This window comes from Trachinotus anak, unplaced genomic scaffold (genome assembly GCF_046630095.1).
Source record: "Trachinotus anak isolate AG129_WGS33_773 ecotype Australia unplaced genomic scaffold, CSIRO_AGI_Tana_v1 ptg000015l, whole genome shotgun sequence".
NCBI lineage: Eukaryota > Metazoa > Chordata > Actinopteri > Carangiformes > Carangidae > Trachinotus > Trachinotus anak.
In genome coordinates this window covers 12,957,094-12,977,418 of record NW_027273866.1, presented here as the reverse complement: position 1 = coordinate 12,977,418, position 20,325 = coordinate 12,957,094, and the positions used below count along the sequence as shown (strand labels likewise).

Here is a 20,325-nt window from a genome sequence, read left to right as displayed (position 1 = left end):
TCTCTCTCTCTCTCTCTCTCTCTCTCTCTGCTGCAGTGAGGTGGCTGGTTCAAAGCCCCACACAGCTGATAAACTCTAAGTGAGGAAAATAAATGAGGTAAAACTTTCCTGTGCCCTTTGTCTCTGTAAACTATAAAAATGTCATTATTAGTATTCAGCACCTGGGCTCTGTGCTGATTGTGGCTGTGCATGTATGAGTGACTCCTCCCTGAACTGGAGACACCACTGACCAGTGGAGAGATAATGGGCCACAGTGTACTGGCAGCGTTTCCAGGCCAGGAGGTTGGCAGTAATGCAGCAGCAGAGGGAAGCTGCTGGTGAGTGAAGCTCAGAGTGAGTTTGGCCGGCAGAGAGGACTTTGAAAGGTAAAACAAAGAAGCCTGTCGTGAAAAATATGAGCAGTTTGTTCCAAAATGAGATAAGGATGATAAAAGTAATTGGTGCATTAAATCCTTGGTTGAGAAAATAAAAGTTTCACAGACTGTGAATGTGAATGTTTAAAGATTCAATAATCTTCTTTGTAAAATTGTCCCTCTGCATTACTGTACAGTGGAGCTCATATTTACTGCCCCTGGCTCAGTGCTTTGGTCTCTGAGGAACAAGACACAAAGCTAAATCTGTAATATATTGTCCCGAGGAAGTAAATGGGCACTGAGAGAAAGAAATGAACAGATGACTTGTTTTAGTAGCTGAAATTGGGGAAACTGTGATGTCTTATAGTTAGAATATCATTTATGAATGTGTGTGAAACAGTGAAACAGCATGTGGTTTGTAGACGTAGATGTTCAGGAGCCTGTTTCACCAAATCAGATCCTTTACTTTTGCTTATTTAGACACTTTTCACTGATCAGATCAAATACAATTCTTATGATCTGTGCATTCAGTAAGTGAGAGCCCTGTAGGACCTGCAAATTGATCTGTAATTGGTGAAACATGACAGTGCCACCATGTGCAATCTGTGTAAACAGTGACTGTACATTATGTTTAGTGAAACAGGGCCCTGGTTGGCTGACAGCTTCAGAAGTGTGTTTGTTAGAAAAGCCAAGTAAACTAGAGGCAACAGTCGGAGGATGTTTGAAGTGAAAAAGTAGACGACATGTTGCACAGGGTGGTTTGTTCAAAGGCAAAAAAAACGAGACATGATGAATCGTAAAAAATGAGGAGGTGTTGATGGTGCTGTGTTTGGTTGTTGATGTTAAAAGTGACAGAACTGATTGTGTTGATACTGGAAAATGAGCATTTGTACCAAAACCAACTGCTGCAGAAAGTGATGGTTGGAATGTCTGTTTCTGAAATTTATAAAAAACTGTTTGGCACAGTCCGTCCCTGATGATCTGCAGCTACGGTGGTTCCCAACACTGCACTGAGTTTGAAGCAAACTGTGGCCTTCACAGTTCAGTGTTGTATTTGTACTTTCACTTTAAAAATGATTATTTTTCCAGCTGTGTGCAGAGCGTCAGGCTCAGTGATATCAGCTCATCTTGCCATTGTTGCTCTTTGTGGACTTCACATTAGTGTTTTTGCACTTTTGCACAATTTTGCACAAACTTTCTCATGTGCTGCAGTTAGTTACATTTTGTTCAGGCAGGACACGTTGTGGCTCTGACAGGTTCTGAGTGGCTGTCTTTGATAATGAGGATTTATTTGACAATGAAGAGCATTAACTTCATCAGGGAACATCAGTGCTGATTTGTTGCAGTTAAAGTTGACTAAGGACCCAAGCTACTGTATGAGGAGAATCACAGACTCGCTCCCATGTATGATCCAATGAGCCGGAGGGCTTGTCTCTTAGCAACGTAGTCAACAATGCAACAGGGTGATCCAGAACAGCTGAGCTGAACTTCTGCTGTATCACATTACATCATTGTTTGGCAAAAAGTTAGCAGTGGAGTTGGAAACACCTGAAGCAGACGCAGGTTTGATGTTGACGTGTTGCTGCTGGGCCCAGCAACAGACATGACCACAACACACAGACCCATCCAGCGTCTCTACTGGAGAGCACATCTGTGAGCCCTCCAAAGCTAATTAGATAGCTTCCAAGATGTTGTCAAACTTTGAGTTGCTTAGCAACAAGGATGATGAAGCACGCCTTGAAGCTGACGCTCACAGCTGAGACATGTGTCAGAGCAGAAGGACGAAGCTGCCGTCTGATCACAACCAAAGGCCAAACTGAGGAGAGGAGAAATTCCCCTCGTGCTCTTTTTAATCTCCATCGTGTTGCCTCTGATCAGGCACCAGGTGTTCAACCTGCTCTGCAGTCAGACCCTCTCTCCCTCCCTTTATCTCCCTCCGTCTCTTTCAATCTCACTCAGGCTCGCTCACCCACCCCTATCATTATCTCACGCACACACACACACACACACACACACACCTACACGCATGTTCCTCTGTCAGAAATAACTGCATAAACAAAATTTCTAACTTAAGCACACAGCTCGTACAAACAAACACACAAACACAAAGATACATATACACAAAAAGGACAAATCCACACACAGGTGCAAACACACACACACACACACGTATCCGTGCAGACTCACACTTGCGCACACACATGCAGGTGGGCTGCAGCACGGCTCCCACTCTGTAATTAAATTCTGTGTCTCCCACCTGTGTTACAGAAGCAGATCTGACTCAAGGTAATTACAGGGCTGCAATGGAACAAAACAACAGAGAAGGTGCACACACACACACACACGCACACACACACGCGCACACACACACACACACACACACACACACACACACACACACACACACACACACACACACACCACTCCTAACCCTCTTATGTGACACCACAAAAGAGGGAACACACACTCATACAGATGCAGACACACACCTGCTCCAAAGCAACATGACAGGGCCAACACACACACACACACACACACACATTTTCACAGTTGCTATAAACGAACACAACAGGGGACTTGCTTCATACTGCTCTGCCCTGCCCCCCTGCCCCCCCAAATCAGGGCTTCACTGTAAATCTGCTGCTGTCACATGTGTCAATGTCCTGCTGCTCTTTGGATGTGAGGTCTGAATGTGTTTACACTCATATCCAGATAAATCCAGATTCAGTGTACTTCTGTGCTCCACGCGTGTGTGTGTGTGTAACCATTCAACAGATAAAATAAAAAATAAAGGAAAAAAAATTTGCCCCATTGGATTTAAATCTGTGTAAGACACAACACAGTGGTTAACAAGAAGTAAAATGAGGACATGAAGAAGAAGAAATGAGGAAGAGTTAAGGAGGGAGAGGGACAAACACAAACCACAGTGTGACGAGTGACTTCGACCCTGCATGCAGCCGAGCTTTGCCTGAGAGGACTGAAGATTAAATATGCAGCTCGGGGAGACTGATGCATGAACACCCTCTAATGCTGCTGGTGTTGCCTGTTTGCTTCGGTCTGTTGAAGCAGGTCTGAAAGCTGCTGTGGTTTAAAAAGGTGCATCTCAGTCCATGGGTTGAACAATATGCAGAAAAAAAAACCATGCTGCAATTATTTCACCTTTAAAAAAAAAAATTACATCTCCTGCAATTAGTTGTTGAGCCCTAATGTAAACTCTCATGTGGTTTATTCAGACAGGAAGCCTTGTCTCAGTCTGTTTCTATCTGTCCATCATTATTTATTATCCGTGCTCATTACCACAGGTTTTTTTTTCATGACCCCTTTCTCATAACTAAATAAACCCATAAGACTCAGTAAAGTGAAGTGTAATTAGCTGTCAGTCACCAGAATGAACTTGACTTTGATTTTCCCGCCTGGCTCCATGTTTAGTGGCGTTTACCCTTCTTGGATCATTTGTCAGTAACAACTGGAATTTTTAATCTTAACCTTGGGTATCACACAAAAATGTGTCTCCAAGAACTTTTAGATACTGAAAGCTGGCATCAAAAATCTTGTCAGATTTGTTGTTGTGAAAATTTTTTCTTTGCATCCATCCAGTGAGCAAGGATGAAATTCTGATCAGTGATCTGCCAAAATTAGATCTGGAGCATGTGCTTTTTAAGACACGCTTCATGTCCAAACATTGGTTGCTGCATTTTATTAAAAGCTTTAACTATAACCACGTGCTGCAGATCTCATCTGCAGCTGATTGGCTGATGCACAGAGATTCCTTCACTCACATTATGAGCTGTGTTTGACATAAAATGAGCTGTGTGTGTGTAAGAACAGAAATCACCTGTACATGTTACTGCACACCCATCTGACCTCTTCTTATGTTCCCCCTGGCAGGTTGATGCAGACTCCACCTCCCTCCCTTTGGTGAGTTTGCATTTTTAATATTCCTCCAGTAACAAACTCAGTGAGCTCTGATTGGTTGAAATGTTCCCTCACATATTAACTGATGTGTGTGGTGATTTTGTCCGACGACGTCGTGGTTGTACAAACAGGATTTGAGAACTGGTGGACCAGACATATACTGGGTTTTGATCTAATCTTGTTTCATCATGACTCACTAATGTTAGATTTGTCTCGAGTGTGTGCATGATGTCGGAGTCATGCACATACAAGACGTGTGTAAGTCCATTCGTGTGTGTATGAGTCAGGTTGCTGGAAAGATTAACACTTCTGCATCTGCACAGGCAAATATGTTCATGTGTCAGCTATACGTGTGTGTGTGTGTGATGGCTGTCAGGGGAGTCGTCTCCACAGATGGGGGTTCAGTTATTCCTTAATGAATTAAATTACAGAGATGGGACCATACATCAGGACAGAGCTCCGAGTCGAGCACCAAACTCTTCTGTGGCCGCAGAGAAACAATTTGGAGGCTCCTGCTCCTCCTCAGCGTGTTTACAGAGTCATGCCCTGAGCCAGAAAACGTCGAGGATTTATGTTTGGGAACCAGGGGACGACAGGAGCTCAGCGCTCCGCGGCGGCAGATTCAGCTCAGCTGTGGAGCCAAGAGGCTGGACGGCTCCACAGCCAAGACTAATTTCTTCATTTTCTCCGCTGTTCAGACTGATTTGGTTCAGCACTCTCTCTCTGTAGCACTCAGCAGTGAGCATGAGAGGGTTTTTCAGTGTCACGCTGTGGCATTTTCCCAGCTCCATTTCTGAGAGGATGCAAACGTCGTCTGCAGCGGCCAGGGCCAGTTCCACTTTATGCGTCTATTTTTTATAAGTGCTGCGGTGGTGGCAGTGGCCTATTCTCGCTCGGATACAACTGCCAAACTGACATTTTGTCACACACAATTTGTGACTCTTGCTTGAGTCTCTCAATAGCATCTTAACTGGCGGAAACCACAGCCAAACTGTAACTTTCCAAACTGCTCCTCTCAGCAGCCGTAACTCACTGTCGCTTTCCGTAAATGCAGAAGCATCCGGCCTGTTGGGGGAGAATTTAATCTAAAGAAAATAGATTAAAAAAACACTTAGTGAAAGGACGGAGCAAAATGAAATACTGCTTTGGACAAAACAAGAATTTGAGGCTTGACTTGGATTTAGACAGAACCTCTTTCATTTCATAAAAGCTCCATTTAAAGCTTCAGGAACCCTGACTGACCTTCCCCTGACCTCTGGGAGACTTGTAAAAAAGTTTTGCAATGCACCAGAAGTGTAATGTTATTGTAACGGTTCTGCATTCTGATAGAGGCCTGATAGACATCCAGTCTAGACCTGCTTTTTACAGTGTGTATATTTATAAAACTTCAGCTTTTTCAGAAGGACTTATTATAGCCGGATTTAGAGCCGAACTCAGGTAAATGAGAGGCATCACTCCAACTTTACTGCTTTAAACATGGTGACGCTTTCATCACACCTGACGAATAGAAACAAAGCCTAATTGATTTAAATGAGAAGCAACGCAAGGGTTCCTACTTTAACCTTCAGTCGTACGCCCGGTTCATTTCAGACATCAGGAAAAACCCTTAATGTCATGTCTGTTCTGAAGACTGTTAAAGGGCAGAAACATACAGGCCTCCAGATTCAGTCAGATTAGTTTGGACGTAGTCTGACTAATGTTAGTGGAGACAGGACTCTAGGTATCTGCAGTAAAAAAGAAAGAGGATGATGATTTGCTTTAAAACTTTCCCACTTTTAAACCTGGTGGCTGCTCCGTCCTTCAGAAGCTCCCACCGGACCATCATTACACATTCTGTACGTGCAGGGTAGGAATACCTCAACAACCCCCCCTTAAGCTACCTGTCAGGAGCATTCATGCTGATGATGGCAGAGAAAACAGGCACTGAGGGCAACATGAATACCTCCATGTATTTATTACACAATGGACGCCATCGCCCGCGGCGGAGGGAAGGTTAGTGAGGAGCCTGACTACAAAAGAGAGTGCGGGGGTGAATGAATCCCTCTAAGGTAAAGTCCCGGGAAATAATTGGGGTTAGGAAGGAAACCAGGAGGGGGCTGTGGTGTTTGGGGCGGGATGTGGATCAGGGCAGGGTGAGCTTGATATGCTGATGCAGGAAAACGCAGTGCGGAGAAGGAAGAGGGGAGGAGGGAGGGAGGGGGGCGAGTTTGAGGGCAGGCGGGGGGGGATTATTAAGAAAATGGCTCTGGCAACAAACCGAGGCAGCATCCTGGTCCAGGCCTGGGAAGAGAAGAGCGCACGTGTGTGTCCCTGTACTTCTGTCTTTGTGAGGACCAGTTTCACTTTTACACCTCGAGAGTGAGACATTTTTTGAAAAGAGACGTCTCTAAACAGCAAGGACACTTTTGGAAAATAAGGACGTTATTGACAGTTTTAGAGTTATAAGATATATTTAAAATGTGAGTGCATTTTCAGAAAGGAAGGTCGGTTTTGGAAAGTAACGAAGGTTTTGGGACGTGAGGACATTTAAAAAAGTGAGGACAACAGAAAAACCATTTAATTTTGAAAAGAAAACTTTGGACAGTGCAAAGCAACAACTTAATTTAAATAAGACATTGCAATGAAGGGAGAAAGAAGAGAAGAAAATTTAAAATTTTTAACAATTTTTAAATTCGGAGGACAAACTTGTTTTTTTTTAATGTGAGGACAGTTTTGAAATGACAAACCATTTGAAGGACAAGGAGACTTATGAAAAGCAAGAACAGTTTAAAACGTTATGACGGTTTTGGCAAATAAGGACTGAATTGGATTGAAAATCAAGAAAAGCTTCAGAAAGAAAAAACCTCAGGAAAAGTTAAGACATTTATAACAATGGGAGGAAAATTGTGAAAGGCAATGATAGTTTTGGAAAGTAAGGACATATTATCAGGCCTCTCTTCTTCAAACAGCTGTCTGAGGGTTAAGATCTCGGTCTTAGGGGTAAAGTTAGAATTAGGTTGGAACTGAGGCTTAGGTCAGGGTTAGGCCTGTTGTTATGATAATTAAGGGTTAAGGACTAGGGGATGCATTATGTCAGCGAAGGTCCTCACAGGTATATAAGCACAGATCTGTGTGAGGGAGGTTGGCTCACCCAGCAAAGGTGCCTTTGAGTCAAACACATACACCAACAAACAGAGACACACACAGCCTCCAGGGAGAAGTTAGCATGGTGGCTAAACTGCAGCTGTCAGAGGGAGGAGGCAGAGGAGAGGAACTAAAAAGGGGGAGAGAAAGAGATAGAGGGGGAGGAGAGGGAGTGATGGGACATCAGGAGAAGAGTTAAGGATGGAGGGATGTTAGGAAAGAGATGGATGAAGGCAGAGGAGAAAAATATAGAAGAGAGAACGGGGACAGATAAGAAAGGAGGGATGGAAAACAGTGGGTGTGGTGAGTGGTGGATATTTATGAAGAGAAAGAGAACATGAAGGACGACGTAGGAAAACAAATGACAGGGGGATGTTAGGACAGGAGAGAGAGATATAAAGGCATCGTCACACCAACATTAAAAACAACCAGTCACTCGGACAGCGTTGACCTTTGAGGTGCTGCAGCCGGAGCTCACTGCATTTAGCTGTGTTGCACTCTCAGCTTTTCTTTAACCAGCTCTGTCGGGAGAATAAACTGCTCCGCCAAGAGAAATAGAGTCAGTGCTGAATGGTACAGATGGTTTTGAATAAACTCCCTGGACTTATTGTCTCATTAGCAGCTGAACTAACGAGCTTGGTAACTGTCGTTAGCTCTTCTGTTGACCTTTAACAGCTCGCCTCTTTTCTCACTGGTTCCATTTCTGGTTTTGTCTCGTAACTCGCTGCTGCTATTGCTCACTGTGGTAAATACAAGTAAAAGATGCTGGTTCTGACTGGTTCATACTTCCTGATATACATTCCTCAAAGTTAGGAACATGTCTGCATTTTCTGATTGATCTGTTCCACCTCAGATACTGAATCAAAAGCATGACCTTTGGACCAGCATGCAACCAGCTCCACTAGCTTAGTAGCTGCAGTAAACCAACTGAATTTCACTTTGTTAGAATCTGATTTATCAGTATGAACAGAGCGCTGCAGGAATAAGTCCTAAAACTAAGAAATTAGTTAACATTTCTGTGCCTCCTGTTCCCTCGTCCTGAAGTCTCTGGGTTTTTTGGTCACATGGCTGAAATAAGGTCTGTTTTATCATTTTTATTTTACGACATAAAATGCGTCAGTAAATACCTTAGTCATGATTGAAGGCTTTACGGCTATTAAACAAGGCTGGTTACTAACAAGTGTCTAGAGGTTTTCATCAGTCTGAACATGAAAACTGATCGACTCACCGATCCACCTTTACAGCCTCGTGTTTATACTCGTGCTCTAACAATCTGTTACTAACTTTGTCAGAGGAAAGGCTTCTGTAGAAGAGCTCAGAGCTAAATCAAAATTGGAAATTGGAAATTTAGCAGTGGTGATGAAGTCATATGACCATTGTGTAGTTCATTGATAGCCTTACATTAGCTTTTTACTTCTAGTGATTGTATTAAGCATTATCATTAACTGTTGTTTGTGAGTTTATTTTCTGCAGTAATCCAAAAGAGAGGCCTTCATCCCTGCATCACTTTATCATAACACCTTTTACCCAACTGTGTAACATAAACATTTTGGAAAAGCTTGTATCAATTAGTAATAAGCCCATGTCATGGGAAACTGTGACTCTGTCTGACATTTTGAACGTCCACTCAGACAACCCTCTGTTAAATCATAGTTACAATCAGTCACCATGACGATTCGAGCAGTCAGATAACACGTCAGTCATTAAATTTAGCTTTTCACAGACCAGCCCTGCGAGTGGTCACTACACCACCAAACTTATACCTCCACCTGTTTCACAAACACACACATTTCATTTCACTTGGCTGCTTTGTGACGTGGCCGAGCATTAAAAAGACAGATCAGAGCAGGTGAGGATTAGAGGGGGAAGCAGCAGAGAAAAGAAAGTTAACAAAAACAAGGAAGGAGAAGAAAGTGAAAGTTGGGTGGATAGAAGGACACAGTCACATGAAGGTTAACAGATGAAGAGAAAGAAAGAGACAAGAAAAAAAAAAACACCCTCGGGGAAAAAACTTCTTGTACTTCTTGCTTTGTAGTAGTGGAAACAGGAAAAAGGAGAAGAAGAGAGGAAGTTAAAGGAAGGAGGAAGAGGAGAGGGGTTCGCTTCTCTTTTTAAATCCTGAGTTTGTTTCCTCAGAGTCACGCTTGAAGCCAAAAGAAACAAAAAAAAAAAAAATCTGGCTCAGCTTGAGGAGAAAAAAAAAACCTGCTTAATCAACTGACGTTAAGGACATTTTTCACAGGCAGGAGGAATCGTCTGCTCTCGCCTGTAGCTCTCTGACTGAGGAAGGGCAGCGAGGTCACAAACACTGCAAAACTAAACAGCCAACTTTACTCCTCCTCCCTCAGCTGCATTGTAAAGGTTACAGTGAAAGTTTGGTGTCGGAGGAAGATTAAGTTTCAGTAAAACTTTTAAGTGTGTGGGGGAGGGGAGGGGCTGGCGGCAAATACTGAAAAGCTGCATAGGTACAGTCGGCCCCTGGGGAGTGAAGAGCAAGCAGGCGAGAAGGGGTGGGTGGAAAACTGAGAGGGGGCCTTAAAAAGCTGACCTGACAGCACAATTACATAGCATCATAAACCATGAAATTATTTTCCGGGCCGCGTTAGGAGAAAAGTCAACCTGAAAGAGGGTGGGGGGGGGGGGGGGGGGGGGGGGGGGGGTGACAGAGGGGTGGCACTGTTGGAGGGTCACACAGAGTGTAATTTAATAGTTTTCTCAAATCTTTGTGTTCCAGAGGGCCCGAGGTGGCGTTCAGTTTCAAGCCCAGTTCAGACGTTAGCGGGTACGAAGGGATGGTAATTCCCCGAGACGACTCGAGGCTTACTCATGACATTTTCACGCCGTCTAATAATCTGTTAATAGGACTAATTTAGCTGCACTTCAAATAAGCCGGTCATGGTCATCGAATCCTGGGATTTCTTCTTTTTCTTCGTTTTAAAACAAGTGTCCTTAAACAGTTTGACTCTTGAGTTTGCCGAGGCGACAAGTAAAGGGTAGGAAGTGTTAGAAGATCACAGCTTTAATGCTTTTCATTCAGTCAGACTCAGTCATCCTAGATCTCCATTAGGTGTTGAATAGTAGAAATACTTATTTTAATTATGTACCATTATTTTGAAAGAATTGTTGTACCTTCAGCTCACACTCTGGTCGACACATTTACATTCACACAACTTTTTAAACAGACCTGAACATCGAAAATGTAACACCTGAGAGAAAAAAAAAATCATTCAACTTGCAGAACTTTTCCAGGACTTTGGGAACATAAATCATTTTCCATAAATTTTCCAGTTTTTCAGGGAGCGCAGTAATCCTTCTAAAAGCTGCAGCCTCACACTGACAGAGCAGACGTAAATGTGGAGAGTTCAGCCCAAAATGAGACGTCAACCACCTGGGACAAGAACCTGACACTGACTGCTGGTTTAAAAGGTGCAGCTCCTCCTGTCAGTCTTAAAAACATCTGCTAAGTAGAGAAATAATGTTAGACAGTAGTTACTTCTCTAAATGGTTCAGTTTATATAATTAGCCAATCCCCTTGTTTGTCTAGTAATGAGATTTGGTGCTGTATAAAAGCCGTGTGTGTTAATGATCAGGTAGAATTTCTAGCTAATGAAGCAGAACTTGTTTTGTTTTGCTGTAATCAGTCGTCTCTGTGCCGCTGACATTATCTTCACAGAAGCTGCTGAGTGCGTTTAACCACAGGCTTTTCATGTCGTCTCTTCCAAACTTATTATTCCTGAGTGTTTGATCTAAAACGGTGGTTACCAACCTTTCCCAACTCATGAAACACTTGAAAGTCTCAAAAATGTTGGCGGCCCACATCCGACCCATTAAGAATTCGGAGGCCAGATAAAACGTCCTCAGAGCACTTTTTATTTTAATGATAACAATCAACGTTCAGGACTGAACTGAAAGCAGAGGAAGCTGTTTTTCTTTTTCGTTTGACGGGGAGAGCTCAATGGTGGATTCATTATCTGCCTCTTGACTCTCTTTCCTTTTAATCCTTCCTGTTGCTAACCAGCTATTTATTTTGATGCTGCAGTTTTTGCCTTGGATGTGATCTTTTAGTGCACAATCTGACTGAGACAGCAAACAAGCAACAAGCCGGCGACAAATAAAAGTTCCTGTCAATGGCAGTGATAGGCCAAAAACAATGAAGGATCATTTTGTTTTGAAAATTTAAAAACATTTATATATACAGTGTGTTAGTGTGTGTGTGTCTGTGTGTGTGTATATATATATGTGTGTGTGTGTGTGTGTGTGTGTGTGTGTATAGGTATGTATGTATGTATGTATATATATATATATATCTTTTATTTTTATACATCTTTTCACCAAAACTGTCCTGCTTTACAAATGATTTGTCAGGTCTGGAACAAAGCCGGTGAATTTCATTAATTCAGTTACAACCCATGTAAATTTTAACTTCTTAAAAAAACATAGATATGAAATAGCTCCTTAATGCTCGTACTTTTTGTAACTTGTACAGTGAGGAAATTAGTCTCACGTGAAGACATAAATACAAAAAGTATTGGAAAGTGTCATTTTTCAAATAAACAAAAACTTGTGTAAAAAGATGCAGTAATCAGAAAGTACTGTACACATCTGACAGTCAGAGAAAGATCAGACTTGCTCTCTTGGCTCAGACAATAATCCTGTTAACACTCTGAGCTTTTAAGGCATTGTTTGCTCTGAGAAGAAAATTCATAGCGTGTAAAGACTCCATCATCTGACGTAAGCGCCACCTCAGTTTCAGATTTCCTCCCACTCTAATGAGTGACTCACCTTACTCCAGAATCTCCTCGCACACACTCAGAGACACCTGATACATCTGAAAACAATAGCATTAGAAAACTGTAATATTGTAGCAGTGATAAATGATCCAGCTGCACCAGTGAAGCGTCTCGTCGGATCACAAGCTTTGTCGTGATGGTGGATGGTGTCGTGTCACGAACAGACTGTTGTCTGTCATGAAAAGTTCAGGCTGAGTTCAGTCCTACACGGAGGAAAGAGTAAATACAAACTGTGAAGGTGAGACGATGAAACCTCAAGGGATTCTCTAAAAAACACTTAACACCAGAAGAAAAAATAAAAAATAAAAAATCAACACTGAGAAACACAGAAAAGAGTGAGACAAACTTTTGAAACATGGAAAGGAAATTTAAAAAAAAGATTAAAATATGATGAGTAGTGGTGGATCACAGATGAGACCATGAGAGTGTCCGCCAATAAATGTTTGAGTCTCTGGCCCCAGCATCCGCCTGTGGTGCTACACGGAGCTGTTTGATGGCAGTTTAGCACAAGTCAAGGCTCAAGTCATTCGCGACAAGTCAGCTATAACCAATTCAAGCCAAAGTCAGCGGCGGCAGCTGTAAATTCAGTCTCAAGTCAGTTGAGACCATAGGCTGTAAATGAAGATGGACGTAGCTTCAGTGCATGTTGGTCTATGGGAATCCATCAACTTTAAGCCATAATTTAATTTAAACAAGTAAGTTATATAAATTCACCCCTGAACAGTTGTCATGAAGGAGGAAATTAGCTCTAGAGACCAAAACTGTTTTTGTACCAGGCTGCAAACATGTTTATTTCTGCTGTGAAGCTGGACGTTATAACATGAGAGTCTATGAGAACTGACTCTGGTGGTCATTAGAGGAACTGCTGCTTTCAGCTTGTCTGTGTCATTTTTCAGCCCCGAGGTTGCTGCTTGGTCGAGACCGGTCGGACTGACCTCCACGGACCCTCTTCTCCCATCACATTAAACACTGTAGAAGAAGGAGCTAGCAGTGACTGTAGGAGGCCTCGGGGCTACGCAGCGGGTGACGCGTAGGGACATGTGGGAGACAGACTGACCAGCGCTCAGTGTAGCTGGGACAGAGATGTAGAGCCATGAGATGCTCCTCTCAGACTCTCCTGACAGTCACGAGAAGTCACTGTGTGGACCCTCATGTTGCAGCTCCACTGTGCTGTCAGCAGAAGTAATAGAGCTCCGAGTCTTGGCTCTGTTGTTGTGGTTAGGGAGGGGCCAGAGGATTCAGCTGACTGAACTTTCAAATTCAAGCAAGCAGATACAAGCTCGTGTTGATCAGAGGAGGCAGCTTTCTGTGGAAAGCGGAAACTTCAGTAGAAAAAAAGGGTGCGAGGGTGTAGTTGATCTTTCAAACACGTCCAGTCAAGCCTCATGTCCAGGTCACGTCTCACATCAGTTCACACAAGTCCAAGAAAAAGTCTGAAGTCACAGCTGGACAGGACTTCTGGACAGAAGCTGTAAATCTGACTTTTTGTGCACAAAGCACTTTGCTTGCTTGTTCTTTATATTTATAGTTTCAGCAGGTAAAAATGTGACACTTTAATGTTTCTGCTTTTTAGTTTCGAGGCGTCCTGACCTCAGTCCAGATGAAGTCCGCAGCTTGTGTGGTGAGTGCAGCAGCTTTTCTGTCAAACCTTTGTGTCTGTGGTCTTGTTTTTGTCTGCTCAGCCACTAAACCCATCACTGCTCATGCTAACCACCCAGATCTTCTTCCAGTCATTTGTAACAAACTGAGATAGACTGTAATTCTTCCTGTGCAGCAGCGTATTTGTCCTTTGGGACAGGAAATGTAAAATTCATCTATTATACAAGCGCCTCCTAAATGGTGGTAAAAGTTCAGAGATTCAAAAAGCTGCTGAGAGCAACTCTCAGTGAGGAACAAAGTGAACTCCTGAGCTCAGAGAAGGGGCAGGTGGAGAGTGTGTTTTTGGTTTAATGAATAATTCTGTCAGGCCGCTCAGATCAGAAGCACGCCCGGTCGTCTCCGCTGTTATTGGACTGGTTTGATTTGGTGGTGGTCTGTATTAAACAGCCGCCATTGATGTAGTTTTAAGAGTTAATTATCAGTGTATTTTTACAGAGAGACCTACAGTGGCCTCTGAAGAGCCTCAACCTTCTCTGACCTGGGAGCTACTTTTAATGCTCGGTTACTCTAAAAAACTCAAGAGTCCTAACTTAGCAGCTGTTTTCTATCTTTATGGTGTTTTGTGAATACAGCCCCTTTATTATTGTTTTTTTTAAGGTTAGGACTTTATTATAGTCACAGCGAGAAGGATACAGGAAAGCTGGGGGGAGAGAGGGGAAGCGATGCAGCAAAGGGCCACAGGCTCAAACCTGTGAGGACTGAGTCTAATTGGGAAACACTCCCAACAGCCCCTGTGCTTTTAACAAGTTTGCAGACAGTCTGAATTTTTTTAATGAGTTTTATGTAAAACCTGCACATAAACCTTGCATGTCAAGTCCAGTGTACTTACAGGGGTTATTTGTTAGTTTTCTCTGGAGCAGAGAAATCTGGTGATTGTCGTTTGACAGCAGCTTCTGAGCAGCGCTGCGTCTGCAGGGCAGATTGGAGGCTAAAAAGTGAGTCGCTAATAGTAGAAAAGACAAGATAGAGACAAGAGTTGGCGTCGCTTTCCACCTCTGCAGACAGATGTTGGTGAGTAAAAGTTTGATGCTGAACTCACGTTTCTTCTTGACTTGCAGAAGCAGAACTTAGCAGAACTTACAAATAGCTCCTTTAAAATTCACAATGTGAAATAAAATGTAGAAAATTGTCAACAAACAGTCCAGAAACCATTGACAGTGGACACCAGAGTCCAAGACGGTCTGTCACTCTACTGACATGTCTTCATGATGACAGACTTTACGCCTTAAAGTGACAGTTTGGGTTACATTTACATTACATTTACATTTAGTCATTTAGCAGACGCTTTTTTCCAAAGCGACTTACAGAAAGGGGAACAGAAGTGTTAGCGCAGCAATAAGTGCTAGTGACGATTCTTTAAGTGTGGATTTGCTATGTAGTGCTAGGAGAGAAGGTGCTCTCTGAAGAGCTGGGTCTTCAGGAATCTTTTAAAGGTAGAGAGGGACGCCCCTGCTCTGGTAGGAAGTGGTCGTGCGTTTCACCAACGGGGGACAACGTGAGAGAAGAGTTATTGGACGTAGTCGTGCACAGGCAGTGTGTAACCTGCAGCAGATTCAGATCAGTGCTCTGCCAGTTTACTATAGTTAGACTCACATTAACAGCCCACGTTACATAACCCGAACTATCACTTTAGGTTGGGCAAACATTCCTTCTTGAAACACTGAAGAACAGAGGAAACACTTCTTTTCTCATTTAGTGAAGTTTTTACTGTAGCAGCAAATTCACACAACAATATACAGCTGTAACATCATGACTCATAGCAGCAGCACCAAGGCACAGACGCCTCGTTAAATACTGTTGTGTGGACACAGTGAAAAGGCCACAATTTCTCCCATCTCTGAAGTGTCGTTTTTTTTCCAACACAAAAATCATAAAAGCTTAAATACTAAATAGATCTGTTCTCTGATCGGGCTCCCTCTTCCCTGTGGAAAACATAATATTGCAGAGAACGTATTTACATCCTGGCTTTAAACGCCTAAAAGAATAATTAACATAAATCAACTGACACAAGCTCATTAAATTAATCATAGAGAATCAGTTCCATCACAAAATAATTAAGAAAAGCCCAAAACCAAATTAACAGCAAAGTAAAAACTAATCCAGCCACAATGTTCCTAACAGGAAACTTAATCTAGTAAAATTAAAATTGCACCGTCTCTGCAAACACTGGCACATAACCTGGGATCAACTGTTCAAAGGCAACAACATTGTAAAACTTTGGCTTCGGAGAAGCAGACAGCACGAGTCTGTCCACTAATCACCTAAGGCATTAATAAATATTGATCTGAACCAAAGATGACAGGAAAATACTGATGATTGATCTCACGCTACCTGATTGATAGATGCTTGTTCGTCAGTACATGTTAATGCTGGGGGGGGGGCAGCATAGCAGAGAAGCATAGTTTAGTGGCGGCAGGAAGGACACAGTAACAAACTGGTTAAGTACTGGAGTGGTATGAATGAAAAGTGCAAGTTCAAGGATGATGATGTTTTGCATTTTGTTCCACTTTGCTTTTTCCACATTGAACCTCCTCAGACCAGAACCAAACCATCCAGAGGGGACGCAGCTGTCAACGATGTGAAGACATTTCCTGCATTTCCTGTTCTTCACAGTAAACACTGATTTGCTCATTTGCAGGTCTTTGTTTGACTCTAGTTCCTAATGAAGCTGCTCCTGACTACAGTTATTTGTCACCTAATGGTCTCAATGTTTGGCCCAGTTTTAGCCTAAATGTCTACTGACCGGCACCTGAACAAACCTGTGTTCTCTGGAGAACGTCCTCCACTCTGCCCGTGACCACATTAAACCCTCATTTCCACTCCACCGCCTCCGTCAGCGTGTCCTCGGCTCGGTCCAGATGTGATGCCAGATGGGACGAGGAGAGTGAGTCTTTTGTTTTCTTGCACACCTGTCACATTCACAGTGCTGATCTGCAGCTTCAGACATTTTGTGTCCCTGGTAGTAAACGTTTGATAAAGTTAGGGATTCAAAATAGTCCATACTGAGGGGGGGTGATCACCCGGGGAGGCCACTGCTAGAATCCATCATCGTAATCTCCGTCACAGCCGTAATCTGGAGGGTGAGACACAGAGGGGAGAGTTAAATATTGATAAAGTGTGGACAGACTCACAGAGGAGTATCATTGATTATTGATTATTGATTATTGATTGGTATTTACGGTTGACAGTGCAGATACAGGTTTGGTCGCAGCCTGGGGATCAGACTCCAGTTCTCTGCTCTGGTTCTTTTATCAGATACTTTCTCATTTAAATTCTAATTTTTTGACAAAGTTCTGTCGTAGCATCACTGAGCGTGCTGCTGTTTACAGATGTGTCTCAACAGCCTTGGGCCAAAACATATTTCAGATATGCATGAAAACTAAAAAATAACATCTTAAGGAAGCAGTCGGTTGGTAATTTAGCTCCTCTGCTGTAGATCCTGCAGCTCCATAACACATCGTCCAGATTATTCAATTCCCCTCAACTCAAACTAAAAACTCTTCATTAAAAAAAACTTTTGATTCATTGTCTATACTGGACTTTATTTAACACATTTACTGATACATTTTACTATTTTTTTTTTTGCCTTTCTTATTTTTTAAATACATTTTTTCACCTTATGTAAAACTCTTTGAAATACTTCTGTTTCTGAAATAAACGTGTCTGTAACACTGGTGTTTTGTTGTCAAACTAAATAAAAATAAGTTAAGAAAAGAGTAACATAAGGTATTATGTTATATACATTATTAGGTAAGTAACGTTTGGTATTAGTACCAAAACACAAATATTCTTTTGACACCATTATTGAAAAGAAAGATTGAAACTGGTTTGAACGCCTGGTGTCGCGGGAGGAAAGTAAACGCACTCAGATATTAAAAGGATCATAATAACAATGTTAAAAGTGAAGTGCAGAGACGCTCTGAAGAGCAACCTCAGGTCAGAGCAGTAAAATGTAAAAGTGTCACTTCAGTCTCTGCAGGAGGAAAATGGACACGTCCATCAACTGACTGGTTTAATCTCCAGTGTCTGCAGGCGTCCGTCCTGCTCAACTGTCCCCGTGTACCTACCAGCTCCATAGGCGCTGCCCAGAGCCTGACCCTGACCTTTGACCTCTCAGGGGAGGGGGGCAAGAGTATAAACAGAGAGTTCCCCTACAGGAATCAATTAAGTAGCTCAGGACTTTTTATAGCAGCAGAGTCAGAGACCTTAAAGTTAAACAGCCAGAGACATAAAGTGAAGAAATTCAATCTGAGCGACGGCTCATTAAATCAAACTGAGTCACAGCAGAAACCGAGCCGTGACCCCGAGCAGCAGATTCATTAAAAAACTGATTCGAACTATTTCACACTGCAGATTCTGCGTCTGTCTGAGAGGCGACGACGACGTCTGCCACTGTTGAGTCAACTGAATTCAAATGTTCACATTAAGTGACGGGAAAGTTCTCATCAGGTCTCAGAGCCTGAGAGACTTTTTCTGTTAAGTTCAACAATCTGTGGTGAAATCATCTGAACTTCAGTACAATTTAACCTAATTTTAGAGAATCACTGTGGAATCAGTCTGATTCTGTCAGTGACCTGTTGATGATTAACAAATTAATCAACAGAAAAAAATTAACCATTAATTCATCTTGATCTGGAAATTTAACAATTAGACCAAAACTTCTTCTCACAAAGTCTTTGATGCCACTAAGGAAACTCCACACTGACTGAAAGCACAGGACAAATTAAAGTAAGTGAAGCTTATGATACAGATGATGATGTATATTTTTATTAAGAATTTGAAGATTTGAGCTTCTGAGCCCAAACAGAATCTAAAAATCTTTTATCGTGTTTAATATTTTTTACTTCATCTTTATTTTCAATTCGTTTTAACTTAAGTCCTATGTTTGTGGTTGTTTACAGGATCAGGTGTTTTTATCTCACATCATTTTATAATAAATCACAGATTTGAAATTAACATTTATCTTGATTTTCTGACATTTTATAGACTAAACACTAATCAATCAAAACAATAATCACTAGCTGAAGCCCTGACCGACACTGATTAAGTTTTTTTTGATTTGCTGACTTATCGTTTGAATAAAAAACTAAACTTTGAGTTATAATATGTGACTTTTCCACATTAAAATGTCTAAAAAATGACTAGACCTTGGTCGTATATTTTGTTGAGTTGTGTTCTTACATTATCCCAAATATTTACATCAATTTTCAAACAAGAGAAAATGTGATTTTAATCACGGTAACGATTCATTTGGTCACCCGTCAATGACGTAGTATTGAAGGATAATGGTCAAAATGAAGTCTAATGTTAATTTGGGGGGTTTGTAAATAGTTGTGTATTGTAAAAAGTAGCAGATGCAATAATCTAACTTCAGCCTGAACTCTCATGTTGTTTAACTGAATGGTTTTGTTGGGAGTAATTGAAATATTTCAGATTCATTGTGAGTAAAACTGTCAGTGAAATAACACAGTGTTGAACTGACCGTTGCTGCCCATCAGCTCCATGGCGCTGACACAAGTCTCCTCCTCCTCGTCCTCGTCCTCGTCAGCAGCTGCATCATCGTAAACCACCGGCCCGCTCTCCACCACCACTCCGCTGGCGGGGGCCCCCACAGGCAGCGGCAGGGGGTTGGAGTTGGCAACCTGTGCAAACAGGAAATAAAGTCAGTTGTGCGTCGTTCGGTATTTTTAATATTTTCCTCTGCATGACACACGAGCTCTGCCGCCCCCCCCCCCCCGGGGAAATCTAAGCTAGATGTGATCTCATATGCCCCACTTCCTTTAAAATGATAGAAAATAATAAACAGAGTGTGGTGTGATGGTGTGTAGTGCGAGCTGCGGGGCAGGTGGAGTGTACACTGTGGCGAGGAGATATTTCATCTGCTGCAGCATCTCCACACACACGACTAAATACAGCATCAGAGCGTAACCACAACCTTTATTATCTGACATCACATTATTACACTCTTTCAAAGCCTGCAGTGTTCCACTGTGTTTGGTACCAGAGGGTCAGAAGTTAACCAGAGCCTCAGGCCCAAACATCTCCTTCAAGGTTCATAAAAACCTGTGAAATTAAAAATGAAGGGGTGAGTGTCAGCGCGGGGGCAAAAATGTAATTAGAGCGACATTTTTTTCTGTTTCACCCCGTTTACATTGTCCTAGTTGAGCTGTCAAATGTTCAAGCATGAATGTGACGACTTTCCTACCCCCGGGCATCTGCAGCTGATTCTGTAACCAGCAGAGAATTTCCAGGTGCATGCTGGGAGACAATAAAAGATCAGTTTTTGATCAGAAAACAAGCGGCCTGAAACAGGAGGAAATGTTGGCAGCAGAAAGAGAAAATAAACAGCTGCTACAATAAAAAGTGGAGTCTGCTGCAGAGGACAGAGAGGGGAGCGGTTTCCAGCAGCAGAAACGATGATAAAACAAACGTCAGACGCACAAATTCAGAGCTGGCCCGACGGTGTGAATGTTCCATTTCATATT

At 42.4% G+C, this 20,325-nt stretch overlaps 1 protein-coding gene and 1 long non-coding RNA gene across 3 annotated transcripts in view; one reads left to right on the top strand and one right to left on the bottom strand.

The window, feature by feature from the left end:
- LOC139633294 (uncharacterized) overlaps positions 1 to 16,515 on the top strand; it is a 49,724-nt gene extending 33,209 nt beyond the window's left edge. Inside the window, exons 2-4 of the long non-coding RNA XR_011693724.1 lie at positions 4,242 to 4,271; positions 13,755 to 13,802; positions 16,377 to 16,515. This is a non-coding gene — a long non-coding RNA (uncharacterized lncRNA). The remainder of the gene's footprint in view (positions 1 to 4,241; positions 4,272 to 13,754; positions 13,803 to 16,376) is intronic.
- The window catches only part of brf1a (BRF1 general transcription factor IIIB subunit a), a 118,548-nt gene continuing 113,743 nt past the window's right edge, over positions 15,521 to 20,325 (bottom strand). For both annotated transcript variants that reach the window (XM_071498877.1, XM_071498875.1), the window contains exons 18-19: positions 19,323 to 19,482; positions 15,521 to 16,913 (exon numbers count right to left, since the gene is read on the bottom strand). In XM_071498877.1, the coding sequence (XP_071354978.1) occupies positions 16,876 to 16,913; positions 19,323 to 19,482 (198 nt within the window). In that variant the 3' untranslated portion in view covers positions 15,521 to 16,875. The remainder of the gene's footprint in view (positions 16,914 to 19,322; positions 19,483 to 20,325) is intronic.